This window comes from Fusarium keratoplasticum, chromosome 1 (assembly GCF_025433545.1).
Source record: "Fusarium keratoplasticum isolate Fu6.1 chromosome 1, whole genome shotgun sequence".
NCBI classification, from domain to species: domain Eukaryota; kingdom Fungi; phylum Ascomycota; class Sordariomycetes; order Hypocreales; family Nectriaceae; genus Fusarium; species Fusarium keratoplasticum.
This window is the reverse complement of record NC_070529.1, coordinates 1,134,295-1,151,734: the sequence shown is the minus strand read 5'-3', so window position 1 is coordinate 1,151,734 and position 17,440 is coordinate 1,134,295. Positions and strand designations below refer to the sequence as shown.

Genomic DNA, 17,440 nt, shown 5'->3' with positions numbered 1-17,440 from the left:
ACGCGTGGGCAAGATGAACCAATCGGTTCCACGGTAGAGTTCTTGCTCTCCAATTAGCCTCGTCCCGTTATCTTTTCCCGAGAGGCGTACGTCATCGACGCCGAGAAAAGTGAGCGAGTGTGGGGGAGGGAGGGGGAACATGGGAGGCAGCTGAGGGAGAAAGCAGGATCAGGATCAGGATCCATCTTTGGTGGAGAGGCTGTGACTTGAAAGAGAAGGGACACGCGGTAATCGCAGGGCAACTCTCTGTTGGCTTGGACAATTTTTCTTCATTTTCCCTTCTAGAGTCTTTTGGATGGATGGCCCAGGGGCTAACTATTGAGTGGCGAAAAGAGCCTGTGCTTTGTTGAGAAATAAATGGACGAATGTCTTTTGCGCATGAGTCGTTTATCCCACCGGCCGCCTCCTGAGGCTGAAATTTTCTGGGCCAGCCTTGCCCCCATTTGAGAAAAGGCCGAGAGAGGCCCTCATGAGACGATTTTCTCCCCCTCCTTCCTTCTAGAAAGTAGGAGGTATGGGAACCAGTGTCGTCAGCAGGTTGCATCTTAGCCCTGCCTTGCTTCAGCCCCTGCAAGACTGCCCAGACGCGGAGAACAGAGATCTCACACTCCTCCTCTTTTTTTTTGCCCAGGCTGAGAAAAGCAGGATGATAATGGGCTGAGCAAGGCTCCAGCAAGGAATGAAAAATGGCTCTCTCAATGGTCGATGCGGGCCTTTTTCCACCCCCTTTACCCTTTCTAGCGCCAACGCTCTATTTTAGTGAGACTCTGCCAGCACCGAGTTGGAGGGTTGGCACAGCCAATAGCGTCGTGACGCACACACTCCACCATCGACGATGTGCAGCAATAGCGGGAAAAATGAGCTCAAGGGTCAAGGCAAGGTTAAGGAGCTTTACCTTGCCTTGCCTTGCCTTGTTTTCTTTTACCTGCGACCTTCTTTTTTTTAATAAGGGACCACGACCCAGTTTCCCAACGAGATCCTCAAGGCAGTGGTGTTTTTTATTATTTACATTGGGACGACGCTTCATTCCATCCATCAATCGTTTACATCCATCTGGAACAACAAAAAAGGCAGCCTGAAAGACATTCGACCAAGCTTCTGCCCCCACGATCGAGACACACACCACACCCGTACGCGTGGCCCCGAAAACCCGTCCAATCCCCTTTGCTCTGAATTCTTCAGCTCCCTCCTCGAACGGGCGGCCCCATCGTCATCTGTTTGTTTAAGGAGTGGTGGAAAGGGCTGCAGCCTTGGAAGGAATTTTGGATTTTTCGGACCCTCACAGTCTTTTCCTGATCATCGCTACAACCTTCGGGAAAAAACTCTCTTTTTGCTTTGCTGTCGCTACCTACTGGTCCGGATTTGGAGGGGCAAAGTTAATTGCTGGTGGCTGCTTCGACCTCACGACGACGACAACGACGCGCAAGAGCTCCAACTCGTATCTTGGCTTGCCATTACTCGCCCATTCGCTTATATCTAAACGATTTTTTCGCCAAAAGGAGGAAGAGAGAGAGAAAGAGCTCCTTTCATCGCTTTTGCATCACGATGCGTTCGCCGACTTCACTCTTGGTTCTGCTATGGGCATTGGTGTCCATAGCTTTGGCAGCTGATTCTGTCCACCTTTCTGGGACGTCGCAGCTCGCGACACATGGTACGTCTCTTTGCGCAAGGCCGCGTCACCGAGCTTCCCCAAGCTAACAAACCACCTTCTAGGCGTGGCATCCCAATTACCTCCTCATGAGCGCCTCGTTCACGCCCAAGACCGCTCGAGACAGGTCGCCCTGACGCAGAAGCTGGCGCCCGGCGCATTCAAGGCGTCCATCCTCGAAGCTGCCTCTGTCAATGTTAAGTCGTTTGCGCACGGCGGCATGAGCTTGCTCCTCGACCTGGCATCATCGTCCAACGACGTCCTCGACTTTATTGGCAACAATACCAACTCCGTCTTTTCACGATCCGAGCCCAGCGAGGAGGGCAACGCAGCCTCGGGACGGAAGCACGTCGCCTACACGAGCATCGCCCTCGTCCTCGTCATGCTCTTTTTCGCCGTCTGGATGTAATCGGCAACAACCCTCATCTACTTCTTTTTGGAACCTTTTTCTACTTCGTATGCATATTATGATACCCCCCCGGTTTGGCGTTTTATCGGGCTGGCTACGCCCCTGCGACGGTTTTGGGTGCATTTACTTTTGTGTGAATGATCCCACGTGTATGTTGACTCATACTCTGGAGATGTATCCCGTGGACGGGCATGAGGTGATTTTTGGACCGGGTCTGTTGCTGTTGGGCGGCAATGGGAGCACCCCGGTTGGTGGTCTTGACTAATGATAATGGCTGGATAAATAATGACAGAAATGTAAATGACAATACATTTCGCATCTGGGAACGCGTGCGTCTCCTGGTGGCGGAATATTCAACAAATATACAGATATAGATCTGCACATAGAAGCAAACACCTTGAAACTCATGTCTACTATTCATAATCAATCGTGGATTTGTGCCATGTCGAGGTCATGGGCTAACCAACTTGCTGCTCAAATTATGCAAACCACACTCAGGGCCCAGATGAATCTACAAGGCGGCAAATGACAAGGCCATACCCACAGACAACATCATGCCCATGTACGGTATTTGAAGCATTTCGCTTGTACTTAGCTTGACCATCCCAACTTCGCCAAACTTGAACCCGGTCGAGAGCGCCTTGTGGCTTTCCGCCCTGTCTTGTCCAATGTCGAATGTCTCAGACACCGTCTCTTTATCCATCTCCATTCTTGGCAGCAGCAGGCTGTCCAGGAGTCCTGTTCCTGAGTCTAATTGCTGTAGACACCCATCCGGCGAACATGTAGTGCCTTCGGGACAGCATCCACCACCAAGTTCTCGTCCGCACTGCGTCGTGTTGGCCAGACATGTCGCAGGGTGCTCCTCAGAAACAATGCATTCGTCTGTTATAGCGCAGCAGTATATCCCCGAGGGAGACCATTTTGTCTCGTGGCAAACTTGGAGCGGAGGACAACAAAAGTTCTAAGCCATCGTGTTAGTAAGGAAGAGCAGCCAAGGCCCAAAGGATGGAGCGTACGGGCTTGAAGTACGCCTGACAGTCGTGAAGGTGATTCCCACAGATCTGAAAAGGCGGGTGATACGGATGTTTCTCTTTATCGCCGTGAAACAGCTTTGACACCAGAAAGTCGGCAGACATCAGGTTCGACAGGTCAGGTTCCGGCTGCTTCTAGTGACCGTTTGCGAGATCGACAACGACAAGGACAGCTACCACGACGGCGGCGAGAATGGTGACAAAGAGGATGCCCATGAACAGGTATCGAATGCGGCGGTCGTAGAGATGGGCGGGTTTACCCCAGGGTGTGCGGGTGTGCGTCTGGCATTGCGATTTGTCCACCATGGTAGTCTAGGGATATAGTGAAGCTGGAGTAAAGCAATCTTAGGACGATAGGATCTAGGATCTAGGATATGAGGTGAATTGTAGAATCGGGATGTTGAAAATGAGACTTTAGAAGCTTTGGGGAGTTAAAAATGGTTCATGGGTGCGGTTCAAGTGGTGGGACACTCCTTCTCTGAGCTCTCAACACGTAAAGCAACGGCTACCTGCCCAGTGCGGATGATGCACCTTTAGACTACCTAAGCCTCCCATCTAACAACATAGGTAGTCATCTAGAGCGCTCAAGGAGCCTCGGCCAAGGACAAGTGATATAGTAGAAACTCGACAATGAGGATACCCGAAGCCAGGTCGGGCTCTTGGGGCAGCCCCCAAGGACAGGGTCATAACATCGATGGAAAACTCACATCTCATTGATGAAAAAGAAGCTGAAGATCTCCGTGGCTTGAGCCATGCATTGTGAAAAATGGCCATCAACAACGCCACAGAGGCGGCCGAGTCTAGCGCAACCGTTTTGAGAAGCCACATAGGGGTCTTGTTTCATGGCGTGGAAGGGGTGTATGCCAGCAGAATCGCTGAGTGGAGTTTGTTCAATGATGTCAGTCTACTGATTTTTGTTTTTATCTCGAGTTCGCATATTGGTGTTGATATCCACCACTTCTACTTCGTGTGTTGCTGCTTCTCATTGCAAGGGTTGTCACTGAAGCAAAAGCGAATTATCACGGAGAGCATACTTCCCCCCTGAGCGTAATCGCGCCAGAGCACAGTAAAGAACAAGACACCTTGATTCAGTACCAAAGCGCAAGACCTAACAATGCCATACCGTGAACTAGATGTAGTGTCTACCGTCATCGCCCCGGTATTTGACCTCTCACAGCATGACCCACTCGGGCTGAGAGGATGCTTGAGACTCTAAAGGATTGATGTTTTATAAACGGCATTATAAGCTCATGGCTAGTCTAGAGACAGATAAACATTTGTTCTCTTGAAACAAACAAAACAAACACCTAACTTGATAGGTGAGTAAGACGCAACCGAGCGCATCATGGATGATCAAGAACAGGTAAGACTTGTTGATGAATACACCAAAGAACGCCGAGAGTAAGCATAATTCATCTCTAGGCTTCCACAATGCTTTGATTGCAAGATTTAATCAAGTCTCGAGGAATGATTCGCGTAACCTCGAAGATGATGTTCAAGTCGCAACTTGAGCATGTGCATGCGCAGCCAATCACAAGCCTTGCATTTGTGGCGCGTAAGAAGCTCTTACCAACGAACAAGCAAATAATTAGGCCGTTTTCTTGGCCAGGCGTTTCAATGGGCACCAGTAGACTATCGATTGATGTCATCGGAGGGGCAGCTCACACAGCAGTGGTGTTATCGTTGCTGAGGCTGCTGGGTAAGATTGAACACCGCCCCCAGGCTGGGTGCCTCTGTTGATAAGTATCTATCTCGGTCAATCGGTGCTTGTATTCGCCGATAGTCGCTTATCAGAAGCATCAACGAGTCCAAGCAAATTGTTTACTGTCGTCGCAAATGCCAATGGAGAGTGTTAAAAATGGTTAATCAGTTAATAATATTGTTTATTGATCCTCAACCAAAGCTTCAATCATCCAAACGGCTAGAATTTTGAATTTTGCGGCGGAATATAAATTTCCCTTCTCATCCTGTGCCGTTTGTGTATCGCTCCTCACCTGAGCTCTGGGGCCAGAAATAAGGGCACCGATCGGACTTACTCAGCAAATTTTCTCCGGACAACCATCATCCCGCCGCCTCTCGACGCCAGAACGAAGCCGTCGCCAGCTGCCGCGCTGCCCTCTGAGCTCCTCAGACGAGAAATACCTCTAATTGCGCCTGTTGCTTATGTACCGATAAAGTCACCATGATGGCTGAGCCCGCCCAGCCCGATCTCAGCGCGGCCATGTCCCCGACGGGTGCGTAGAAATCCATGCTTCCAATGTCCCGCTTGATCCCCCGCCACCTGAAGAACTCTTGCGAGCTCGCGCCGGTCTGCTGCGTAACCATGCTGACTGCCGTGCCCGTAGGCATCAAGCAAGAGACAAACATCCTCGACGGCCTCGACCTGGACTCGATGCTGCAAGCCGCGACCAAGCGTCCCTTCGATGGAAACACCAATGGCGACGAGTCCTCCAAGAGGGTCAAGACCGAGACCGAGCCTGCCCACGATAACGCGTTCGAGCCAGACCCAGGCGCCGAAGAATCGCTGGAAGATGGGCTTGCACTTCTGGTTCAGAATGCGCTCAACAATGTCGGCGATCTGGTGTCCCAGTTCACTCAGGACGCAAACATGGCTCAGACGACAAATGATCCGATGGATGTTGATCCCGCACCCATCCCCGAAGCTTCTCTCCCTCCACCCCCCGTAACCTTCCTCTCTGACCCTCAAAAATACCTGCGCAAGGCCAGTCGACATGCGCTCGGCAACATGGTAGGTTGGCGCGACTACGTACCGCGACCGAGTGCTTACACGACTGGCATAGGCTCTCTCTATCCTCCTCTTGTTCTCGCAATCCTTCGACGACTCAATAAAGCCGATCCGAGATGCAGAATCGCAACACGCCAAGGCTTTCCGGAACCTGCAGACTTCCTTTGAGCAGATCAAGCAGATCTACTCTACCAGCGCCATCCTATCTGCTGATGAGCTGGAGCTCCAAGACCATGAATCTCGCACCATCCTCGACCTCGCGAATCTCGCGCAATTCGCTATTTGGTTACTCCAGACCACACCGTCGTATTCCAACGCTCATCAGAACTTTCACTCCATATTTCGAGGACAAGTCTCCGACCTTGGTTCTGATGCACTCGACCTGTACCTGTCCCTCAAGACTCAAGTTGCGATCGACGCGCTTGCTACGAAAACGCCAGAACAACAGTCTGGGCCGATACTGGATGACGCCATAATAAGCGGGATGGAGGATAAGCTACGTGGGCTTCATCACAATTCGGATCTGACACCAGCAGATCAGGAGTTCATCTCATCTGTACGGTCAAGGAAAGACGCTCTTCAGGGCGAAGCGCAACCCGACACTGGTGAGTGTCTTACAGGCGCCACATCATGAGAGCTCTCGCTGACGAAAAACAGCATCTCTAAGGGAAAAGTACAAAGTGGATGACTTGCTGGCTCAAGTTGCTACTTGTGTCAAGACTCGACTGGCGTTGATGTCGGATCTCGGATCAAGGCTGGGCCATCCCATGCCATCCAGCGAGGAGACTGCGGTTGACCTATTGGGTGACGCGGCCGGAAATGACGATCCCGATCTCGACTTGGATGATCTATCTTCCTTCTTTGAGAAGACGACCTCGGGTCTTGTCCAGGACGCTCTGGCTGGTTTGACCGAGACCAACCCAGAGCCAACACCAACACCTGCAACTGAAACTGTTGAACAACCGGCTGCAGCCGAACCCACAAAGAGCCCCGAGAAGGCAGAGCCTTCTTCGACGCCTCAGACAAATGGCAAGGTGGACTTTATGACGGACTATAAGGAGTTGGAGGCTCTTGTGGCCGAGAGTACTTCAAATTACGTCAAGACCACATTACACGGGCTATCTCCAGTCCCTTATCAGCCAACCGTACCTACAAGTACAAGTAAGTGTGAAACCGATCTGGATCTCAAACTTTATCCAAGAACACTCGCCAACAATCTGGTAGCGCAATCGTATCTCAGCCAACTCCAGCAGTCGCATGCTCAGCATCCTTACTACTCATACACACACAGCATACCCGAGCCTCCTCCTCCTCCTCCGGAGCCTGGTCAAAACTTGCCGCCGAATCAAACCTGCCCGAGTGCTGTGTTGTATGACAAGGCGAGACAGGCGGCAATCTCAAAGTCGTCCGCCCACACCAGGAGAGAGGGTCTCCACTCGACACGCCGCCCTTGGACTCAAGAAGAAGAAAAGGCACTCATGGCTGGTCTTGACATGGTCAAGGGCCCTCACTGGAGTCAAATACTCACCCTGTTTGGGCAGAATGGCACCATATCCGATATACTCAAAGATCGGACACAGGTGCAACTCAAGGACAAGGCCCGTAACCTCAAGCTGTTCTTCCTCAAGACCAACTCAGAGATGCCGTACTATCTACAGGCCGTAACTGGCGAACTCAAGACTCGCGCCCCTACACAGGCAGCCAGGAAGGAGGCGGAGGAACGCGCCAGGTTGAACTCGGAGGAGGATCAGGCTAGGATACAAGGCATAATGACACTGGCCGGGGGGCTGCAGAACCCTCCACAAGGACGGGCAGCGGGAACACCAGCCTCAGCAGTCGGCCAGGCTGTCATGACACCCGCTCAAGCTGCGAGTGCAGCACAGGCCGCGTCGACGCAACACGGCTCGCCCGCGCAACATCAAACACCTACTCACTCTTACAACTCTGCCACTTCCTCGGGATATCCGCCCTCCTCGCTGCCGCAAGCCAGACCGAGCTTGATGACTGCTACACAACAGTCTCATCAGTCTACACCTCAGCAGCCCGCCCGGCCACAGGCACCTCACACTCCTCGAGCCCAGCAGCAACACCTACCGCAACAACAACCCCAGAGCGCCATGCACTCTCCCGCTCAGGCTCGATCCCACACGTCGACTCCTGTCGGGCAGATGCATCACTCGCCACCGGCTCATCACACCCCGACTCCTCAGCCCGTCCCCGCGCAGGCCGCTCAGCCTCAATACTCTCCCCCTCAACACTCGCAACTCACATTCCCGTCGCCTCCGCCAGCGGCGCCCGTCCACACCATGCAGATGCCCCATGTGCCGGCCCCTGAGCCTCAACACGATATGCACGACAACGCTGCAGAGGCGGCGCTACTACAGGGCCTTCAGGCGGCGGTGGCAGAGTCGCTGTAATGCAACGTCGCACAAGGACGCCTGCAGTCCGACTCGGTAACAACGGCTGATGCCAAGCCATGAAGAGTTTTTGCTTCCACTCTGAGCTCATCCACGCCTCATCTTGTTGTTTCTTTTTGAACATTTTTTCTTTTCGGTTTCCCATTTGCTATAACAAAAGCACCATGGATAAAAGTGCACTCGGCTACCCCTAAAGTTCTAGGCATTGCCCTGATTTGACTACTTAGGGAGGGGGCCTAGCTATAGATGAAAAAGCCTCGACGGCGGAATTTTAACAAAAAGGGGTGAAATGAACCAGTCTTTGCTTGCAATGATACCACGACTTAGGAGCATGATTGTTGGGTAGGGGGGGAGCGGGAATAGTTGCGATAGACTATCAAATCAAAAGCATTACAATTCGGTACCTGGCTTGTCCTCGTGATTCTTGTGCAACGGTCATAGCGATTCTGTGTTATCGCGATACGATATAAACCAGGAGAGTTCAAGCCAGGGGGTTGAAAACTCTTGGGTAGCCTTAATATATATTTGTGCCCGACGGCAACGGCAACGGCATGATCACGAGACTCGAAAAAGATGTATTTAACTCCAATCAGGAAGCTATCTTCGATGCCGTATGCCATATGTGGTGCAGCGAGCCGAGACACCACGTCAACTATCCGTAGTATGTACCTAGCCTGAACCATGAAGCTTGTGAGACGTGCCATCCGTGGATATACAGCAAGAGCATCATGTGCCATGTATCTGTGTATTGGCACGGAGTGATATAAGGGTTATGGCGAGACCAACATCAGTTATACCTGTGATAGTTAGGACGTAGTCTCACATCTTCTCATATCCACGCTCCAAGACCATCGAAGAGTCGACATGTTCCAGAGAGTATATCCCGGTCAAGGAATTGGCTACGAGGCTACATGCGCAGCGGCCGGAACCGTGTGCCGTAACCCGCCTACAGCACTGAAGCTCAATGGTCAAAGAATTGCATCGCAGTATTGTCAGTTCCACGCTTGCAGGCAAGTTGAAGGAGGACGGGCGTGCCCGAATGCAAAGCTGCCCCGAGCTGTAGTGTGCAGCCAGCGTGAGTCGACGGCGACAACTCGGGAGGGTTGCTAACAAATATCCCCAAGATATCCGGTGTCAGGCTGTTGACAATGGAACGAGATGCAATCTCGACGTCAAGGACGGGAACTCGGCCTTGTACAGGTACTGCACGCCGCTCCGTGAGACATCCCTGGCCTACAGTGGGACTTTACTTTAGCAATTGACACCAAGGAAACAGATCTGTGTACGCTACCTGGCTGCGAGGCTCAACGGACGTGGCATAACGGTCAAGATCTGGCGTTTTGCCACGAGCATCGCTGCGAGTACGGCGACTGTCGAAACCACAAAAATGCCGGTCCCTTTTGTAAAGACCACACATGTGATGACACTCATTGCATAGCCTTTGCTCAAGGAGTTGATCCAGATGACCCTCAACGCTTCTGTGAGCGACATCGTCACTGCCGGAAACCACAATGCCAGCGTCTCTGTCACGTCCGTGATAATGGCCAACCCTCACCCTTCTGTGGCGCACACTACTGCGAGGCACCCGACTGCGAAGCCGAACGTGAGGGGGGATCCCACTGCCGCGACCACACATGTGCTGAGCAAGGCTGCATCGAAGGCCAGGAGTCTCCGGGGAGTGGTTACTGCAAAAGGCACACGTGCAAGACGCGCAATTGTCGGCTGAGAAGGCTTGGCAAAGACTACTGCCCGTATCACGAGTGCGTATATGGCGGCTGTGAAGCTGAGGCGATGGAGGGCCGTTATTGTGAAGGGCACCAACAGTGCTCCGAGGCCGGCTGTGAGAATAGGAGGTTTTCTTTTCAAGGGACAACACACATCGTATGTGAAGACCGTAAGCTCCCCTTCTCTCAGATCCCCTATGAGCAACTCTGAAAGTAAGCAGACCTGTATGGGGTGTGTCCAGGCAACAACGATAGACGAGGCTGTGGTCGACGAGCAGAACGAGGCACACGATTCTGTGAACACCATCTTTGCCAGGTTCGTGACTGTCAAGACTCAAAGGCTCCTCCGTTTGAATTCTGCATTAGTCACAAGTGTCTTGTACCGGAATGTCACCGACCCAGGCAAACTTCGATCCACGAACTTGCCCAGGGCAATGCTGACGGACTCTTCTGCGACGGACATGGCTGCAGGCAAGTTGGCTGCAACAACCAGGCTGCAGTGGAATCAGGCTGGTGCTTGAACCACGGGAGGAATCGGGTAGTCGCCGTCAGGCAGCAAATAGGCCAAGCAGAAGATGAGCTGGGAGAGCCGGTTCCTGGGCATGGCGAGGCTGGGTATCGTCGCCCCCAGAGGCATCTCGGCTGGGCCGAGAGAAGGTATCAAGATCCGTGGGCCTCGTGGGGTATGGCGATGTGACGAGAAGGCTCTGAAAGTGTAACAAGCCATGAGGCAGGCTGTCAGAGTGCCTCGCTGCAGCCTGGGGAACAAGCCACGCTGGTTCGTCACCAGTTGTGGGATGTTTGGGGGCCGAGAATGTCGGGAGTGACGGCTGAGAGGAGAATGTGTTTGTTGGTTGAGAGTTGGGAGAGGTGGTGGGCATCTTCAGGTTCGGCTTCGTGGCGCAGGCTTCCAATGGTTGGCTCCAGCTGATCCGAGAGGCCTGCTTCTCGAGATAATTGATGGGACTTCTCTTTTGATTCAAATGAAACATGTCAAGAGCAATGTAAAATAAATAGGGTCAGGAAGCCATCTCAACCACAGCCTGGTGCGTAGACAAAGAAAAGACTTGGACGGAAGCAGAGGCTCAAAAACAGCCCTGCTCTACTACTGCACTTGCACTGCCCTGCGTCGCATGTTGCAGGGCCTGGAACCGAGTGATCGGGCGGTGCATCTCGGGTCGATGCTGCTGCAAGGGGTCCCGTGGTGACGATTCCTCTTTTGTTTGGTTTGGGCCTTTGATGGTGTGGAGGAGGAGAAGATGGATGGACGATGAGGCCTCACAAGGCGTACATGTCATGCGGTAGCGAGACTGTGTGTCGGTCATATATACACTGTATTGTACTTGCTTCCCCCGCCAAGCTGCGTGCATTCATCAGTACCGCCCAAATTAACTTCTTTTCACACTGTATGCCCTGCAGGTCACCATGTCTATCTCCCGCTCGCCCTCGTGGACGAACTCCTGCACCATGCACGTCACTCCCATCTCCCGCCAAAACGCATGCACGACACAACAAACTAGAATGGATATTGCTGCTGCTGTTATCCCCGTTGCTCTCTTCTCTTTGGTGCCCTTTCGTTAGCCGCTTCTTTGACGCCGCTCGGTCCGTGCAAGTCAAATCATCGATGCCCCTGGCTGGGCTGCTCGAGGTCAAGCGCCTCTAACAACGGACCTCAAAGACTTTCATGCAAGCCTTCAAGCCCGCAGGTCAACTCTGTTTTATGGATGCTTTCCAAGTATAGTCCATCTTGTCACAGCTGCTCTAAACTCTCCCTGTCAGCCACTCTTTTCTTTGTCTTTGTCTGCCCGGGAATGACCACCATCACCATTGAGACATGGACCACGCGCGCCTCATCCGACCGACTAATTCCCAAAGTCCCCCTTGGACACCCATCAAACCAAAGTGCTGGTTGCTCTGCCACAGTTGTTTGCTTGCTTTTCTTGTCGAGTCTGCCACACTCGTTTCTCAAGTCCTAGAGCAGAGGCCAAGACGGAACCTTCAGGAACATTTACACTTGTTGACTCCTACTCATCAGCCGCCCCTACAAGCCACGATAGCATGGCCTTGAGGACGCTCTTCTTCCATTTTTTTCAAACCATGTTTGACTGCCGCGTGGTTTATGTGTCATTCTCTCTACCGGTGACAGAGTCAGAGCAAGTGCCTGATACAGAGGCTGGTGTTTATAAAAGAGAGCTTCTGCTCTGACCTCCAGCAGCCCGGTTCCTCTTGCTCTCTATAAACAACACTTCTGACCTTCTTTGATCACCTGCATTAGCCCAGTGTCCCTTTCAGCTGTCATTCTCTCCTTGGTGGACCCCTTCCGAGACAATCATCAGGGTCATTCATTAGCTTCACAACTGCTCTTCTCTAAAGGCAGACACTACTTGATCCTCTTTAGCCCCGAGTCCTAGATATCTCTCGTGTTGTCTCAGAGATAGACTGTCTTTATATCTCCCATCGTCTACCCAGCTCTCTGGAACTCTGACTGTGACTGATCATCAGAAACCGGTACCACTCTGCGATCTCAGGTCACCCAAGCTTCACAATCAGACATCAGTCAAAGAAACTCCGAGACTTAACCTATGCCCGGAATGACATCTCGACGCTTCTACGTTGAGACCAGCCCCGAGGGGCGGCCTCAGTTCGTCACTGTCAAGCGATCCCGATCCTACCATCACCACCGTCACTCCTGCGACTACTACAAGGTCAGCCGTGAAGAGTGGAAGACTCTTGTCAAGCAGAACCAGCAGCTCGAAGAGGCCAACCAGGACTTTGCTGCTCAGAACGAGACCCTGAGGGCGAGGCTCCATAACGCAGAGGCCGAGACTCATCGCCTGTGCCATGTCGTTATCCCTCAGCTCAGGGACCAAGTCGAGCACCTTGCGGCCGAGAATGAGTGCCTCCGTCGATCCATCGACAATTCCTGCGACTCTACATCCCGGAGCCATCGCGAAATGGATAATCTGCGGGCCAAGGTCTGCCGTCTGGAAAAGGAGAACAAGACGCTGAAGGACGAGAACGGTGACCTCCGCTACCGTGTGTGCCAGCTGTCCAAGCAGATCGACCAGAGCCTCAGCCGCCGTGTCGCCGACTTGACCAAGCAGATCGAGTACTGGACCAACCAATCTGGCTTCTGGAAGAAGACGTACGAGGAGCTGCGGGAGCGCCACATTGGTCTCATCACTGTTGTCGAGTCCAAGACGGAGAAGATTGAGGTCTACGAGGATATCCTCAAGCGGCGACGTGTCTGTTAATTTGATGGATCCCTCCCTCTTTTCTCTTTCTTCTCCTCTGTTCACCGGCACATCTGGATATCTACGGGACAGCAGCCGCGTTGGAGTGGCCAGGCAGTTTGGATCATGACTGGCTTTGTTGGGATTGACGACATCTTACACGATGTCTTTATGCCGGCTTTGGTTTTCTTTTTTGGACATTATGTGTCTTTATCTTGAGGTGAGCACATTATTTACGCTTGTATTCACGACTGGCTAACAAGCTGTGGTTGTAGTTGGAAATACCCCTTTATGTACCGGGCTGGGACTTTGGATCTCATTCAGACTGGATCAACATTCACCACCCCATGATATCTTTCTTGTTTTTCTTCTTTTCTTCACTTTACGTTTATGCGCTATGACCAGTGGGTAGACGACGGCACGGCATGATGGACAGGATGTGTTCGGAAACAAGGAACTGATACCGGCTAGGATAGTGAGGGTGGTCCTCCCACTTTATTCAAATCACCTTATACAACCCCACGAAAGTGTCTCAAAGCAATTAATGCCGTTGGTGAAATTTCCAGTGTTTATCCACTTTAGTTCCGCGTGATAGTTTCTTTGTTCTTGCAAAGTTCATGGTCATCTGGTGTCCAAGTCGTGATGGTTTAGGGTAGCAGCCAATAGCACAATGTCTCGAAACACCGAGGTCTGAGGCACACACTCTGCCCTTCTGCAGGCCATATGTGACAAAAAGAAACAAACTATCCCGTCGGCTCTATACCCCTCATCAGTCAGTCCACTTGGCACCCTGCTGCAAGGTATCTCAGCATGGCCATGACGTGAAGTGGGACCACGAAACTGCAGTACAAATTCACAGTCACAATAACAAACAACAACAACGACAAATTCCCCAATGCTTTGTCACCCCGGCCGGGCGATGAGTGTACCGGGATAAACGGGCTTTGTCATCCAAGATGAGCCATCAATTTGAAATTCTGCCTGCCCGAGGTGGAGGGAAGGGGGCGGAGGCGTTGCGCGCGATGCAACGCGATGTCCCGTGGTATCGCGCATCTGTACAATACTCAGCGGGGTCTCTTGACGACGACGACGACGCGAAAGGGATGGGGAGGGGTGACGAGGCAAACCAAAGAGGGTGTGGCAGAGGGAAAGGGGGTGTTTCACGAGTGATCGCTAGAGGAGGAATGCTGTAGAAAAACTAGAAAAAAGGCAGCCACCCAGCGTGCAGCAGTTGAAATAGAAAAAAAGTCCTATTTCAGGCAGAAGAGGGACTTTGTGGGTGATGGGGATTGGTCGCCTGACATGGGCGCCAAGGGTGTAGTTTTTGGGGGCCATGACGACGGAACCAGGCTGGCTGGTGACGACAATGAGGATGGATGGACGATAATAATCGACTCCCATGTTTGTTGCACAGAGATGTGTGGAACTGGAGGGGGAGAACGGGTTTGAGAATACGAGGGCAGGATTACGGTGAGAGTGCTGGCCTGAAAATGGATCATGATGATAATCGTGGATGTTGGATAGTGGTGGTGGGTGGGCAATGTGAAACACCCGACATCATGATGGATGGCGGCACTCGAGGTTTCATGGGCGATATCCTGAGTGGGTGCCAGGAGGACGGGATAGATAATCTGTAGTGGTGTGTGGAAGGCCAAAAGAGAGGGTGTAGAGAGTGGGAATCTTGAGGGGGCATGACCATCACCAAGAGGTTGTAGACCCTGCCAAAGGACTATTCGCATGACCATGAAAACGACACCAACAAAGTCCTATTTTTTCCACTTTGACTCATGGACCTTGGCCTTGACCCAATCCGCTCGTCGAGACCAGCCACGCAGTGACGAACCGTTTCTATTTTGCAACGTGCCCGCCAGTTCTGGCATGAGCTGGCAGTCAACGTGTGCACGATAGATACACTTCCCATGGAAATCGAAATCGCCAGCGGGTAGATCCGTGGCTTAGCGAGACGGATAAGCCTGGGATGAGGTTGAGGTGGCCATGGATCGAGTCGAGTCTAAATTACTTGCCCAGTTGGGAAATGCCATCGAAGGCTGTTCACCGAGGGGGCGCTTCCCGATGGCGTTTAGCGACCGTTGAGGGGGGACGGGACGCCCCATCCGCTGGGTAGGGGCTGGAAACTTGCCGTGCGCTGGCTTCGGTGAGGTCTCTCGGTAGGTCGGGACCGGGGGCCACAAACAAGAATACTCGAAATTTGCTCCAAAATGACTGCATCCTCCAGGTCACCCCGTGAAAGGGACGCACGTAGGCAACAAACGAGGAACCGACCTAGGGCTGGAAACGTGGTGACGGGGCAATCTTGGCAGCGGGAGCGGGAATGCAGGGAGAGCCATGACGGCGGACCAAGGGACACTCACTCATCTCATCTCAATCAATCAATCGATATTCCATTCCAGTCGAGGCCTCCTTGTCCAGACAGGGCCGATTCAGCCCAGCAGTGCCCAGCCAGTCAGGGAGCACCCAGCCAGGCCGAGGCCACCAGAACAAAGGGGGCGGATACCGAAACACCCACACGCAATCCAAAACCATCCATTTCAGCTCCATTCCCACCCATTCCCGCCGTGTCAGAAATTTCTGATGTGCCCCAATTTTGTTTTGACAGGCGGCAAGTCCAAGCGTTTAACTTAGGTTGTGAGGCCCCAGATGCGGGAGGCCCCCCCCGGGCGGAAGCTCCCCCGGCCCCGGTCCCAAGTGACCGGCGACCGGCGGCGGGCGGCTTCTCGAGTCGCTAGGGTACCTAGGGATGTTAGACCCGACGGGACTTCCTGTCAACCTTCCGCCTCTCCACAGTCATTGAGGCCCTACCCAGCTTGGGCAGTGCGTGCCCCCCGCGATCTTGTCCAGATTTCCAAATTGCAGTACCATTTTGGCTCTGCTTCGTGATGCGCATGTGCTCTCCAGCTCCTGCAGCTTTCGTCATAGCTGGCCAACAATATCTCGCTGCTTCTCGGCCACTCCCGGATGCAAGAAAGACGAGCAGAGGAGGGGTCAAAAGGCAACCGTAGACGAACAAGGGGGGTCAGGCACTACAGGACTCGCCTCTGCGCGAATGTGGCCCTAGTCGCCCACCACGGGAGTTGAAGTTGGTTGCTTCTGCTTCTGGCGTCTGCGAAATCAAAGAAACTCCCATGTGCCGAACGGCTCGCATTGACGACAAGGAATGAGGCGCATCAGATCAGACACAACCAACGGCCACCACGAGACAAGCCCGTGTTCGAGTTGAACCCTTCTTTTGTCAGCCTATGAGTCACTCAGATCTCTCGTTCAAGACTCTTGGTGCCTTTTCTGCGGCGCCGGCGCAAGATGCGGCGCAGGGTTGTAAGCTGGCGGTGACGGTTACGGGACTTAAGCCACGAGGAGGCGTGGAGCCGAGTCGGCCCTCAATGAATGATCAGCATCTTGCCCTCGCATTTTAACCTCTCAAGCATGCGAACCGGTTGCGGACCAGATCAATGCGGATGTGCCTCTGATTCTCTGATGATGGAGGGTGCGTTGCCGGGTAAACTGGCCATCGATATCGTGATGAAAGACGGGGGGCCAAACGGCCTGCTTCCTGACACCCCTGTCAGTCAACGAGTGTGTCTGGCACCAGGATGCTGGTGGTGGTGATTGTGCAAGTGGTGATGGCAGCAGTAGTGCCACTCCCCTCCCGCATTGCTTTTGCTCTGCCCTTCCTTTCTTCTGCCTGGGCGTGGTTACGGTGTTGCACAGCCCCGGCATAGCCAATCAAGGCCCCTTTGCGCCGGCTCCGGGGGATCCAGGAACCAGGGAAAGGCCGAGGGCTTGTGAGGGCATGCAAAAGGCACTGAGGACCAGGAGAGCCGGCGGAGAAGCATGAGGGTTGGGAAGCGGACCCCGGGTTGGCAAGGGTACCGGTAGGGTAGAGGTGTGGGCGAAGTGGGCATTGGGCTCTTGCCAAGTGCCCCTTGGGCACTGATTCTGGTGCTGATGTTGGCGTCACAACGGCGCCTCTCTAGACATTGCGCAGGCCGCAGCGGCGGGATTGTGTGTTGACAAAGGTTGCTGAGAGCGCAAATGCGAGTGAGAGTGTGTGCGTGCGGCCCAGTTTCCATTTCCCGTGTCTTGTGAGCCTCCCAATCATGACAAGATGTGCCTCACCTCTCTCTCACTCCCTCACCCCTCCTCTGCTCCGTTCCATTCTTTGTTGGGAAGAGGAGGAGTCTCCTTCAGTCCAGACAGGCAGGGGCGGACCCAAC

The 17,440-nt window shown here is 53.1% G+C and overlaps 4 protein-coding genes across 4 annotated transcripts; 3 read left to right on the top strand and 1 right to left on the bottom strand.

The window, feature by feature from the left end:
• Window positions 1–1,545: 1,545 nt before the first annotated feature.
• NCS57_00035900 (uncharacterized protein) lies at window positions 1,546–2,057 on the top strand (the record flags this gene model as incomplete). Its single annotated transcript, XM_053050445.1, has 2 exons — window positions 1,546–1,651; window positions 1,714–2,057. The coding sequence occupies 2 exons, from the start codon at window positions 1,546–1,548 to the stop codon at window positions 2,055–2,057; spliced, it is 450 nt and encodes a 149-aa protein (XP_052918960.1).
• Window positions 2,058–2,568: 511 nt separating this feature from the next.
• NCS57_00035800 (uncharacterized protein) lies at window positions 2,569–3,394 on the bottom strand (the record flags this gene model as incomplete). The annotated part of the gene is made up of 3 exons (XM_053050444.1): window positions 2,569–3,018; window positions 3,074–3,223; window positions 3,266–3,394. 3 exons carry the CDS (start codon window positions 3,392–3,394, stop codon window positions 2,569–2,571), a joined length of 729 nt encoding a protein of 242 aa, XP_052918959.1.
• Window positions 3,395–5,270: 1,876 nt separating this feature from the next.
• Window positions 5,271–8,251, top strand: NCS57_00035700 (HTH myb-type domain-containing protein; the record flags this gene model as incomplete). Its single annotated transcript, XM_053050443.1, has 5 exons — window positions 5,271–5,322; window positions 5,434–5,837; window positions 5,890–6,439; window positions 6,492–6,995; window positions 7,059–8,251. 5 exons carry the CDS (start codon window positions 5,271–5,273, stop codon window positions 8,249–8,251), a joined length of 2,703 nt encoding a protein of 900 aa, XP_052918958.1.
• Window positions 8,252–12,557: 4,306 nt separating this feature from the next.
• NCS57_00035600 (HAP1 N-terminal domain-containing protein) lies at window positions 12,558–13,229 on the top strand (the record flags this gene model as incomplete). The annotated part of the gene is made up of 1 exon (XM_053050442.1): window positions 12,558–13,229. One exon carries the CDS (start codon window positions 12,558–12,560, stop codon window positions 13,227–13,229), a length of 672 nt encoding a protein of 223 aa, XP_052918957.1.
• Window positions 13,230–17,440: the final 4,211 nt, after the last annotated feature.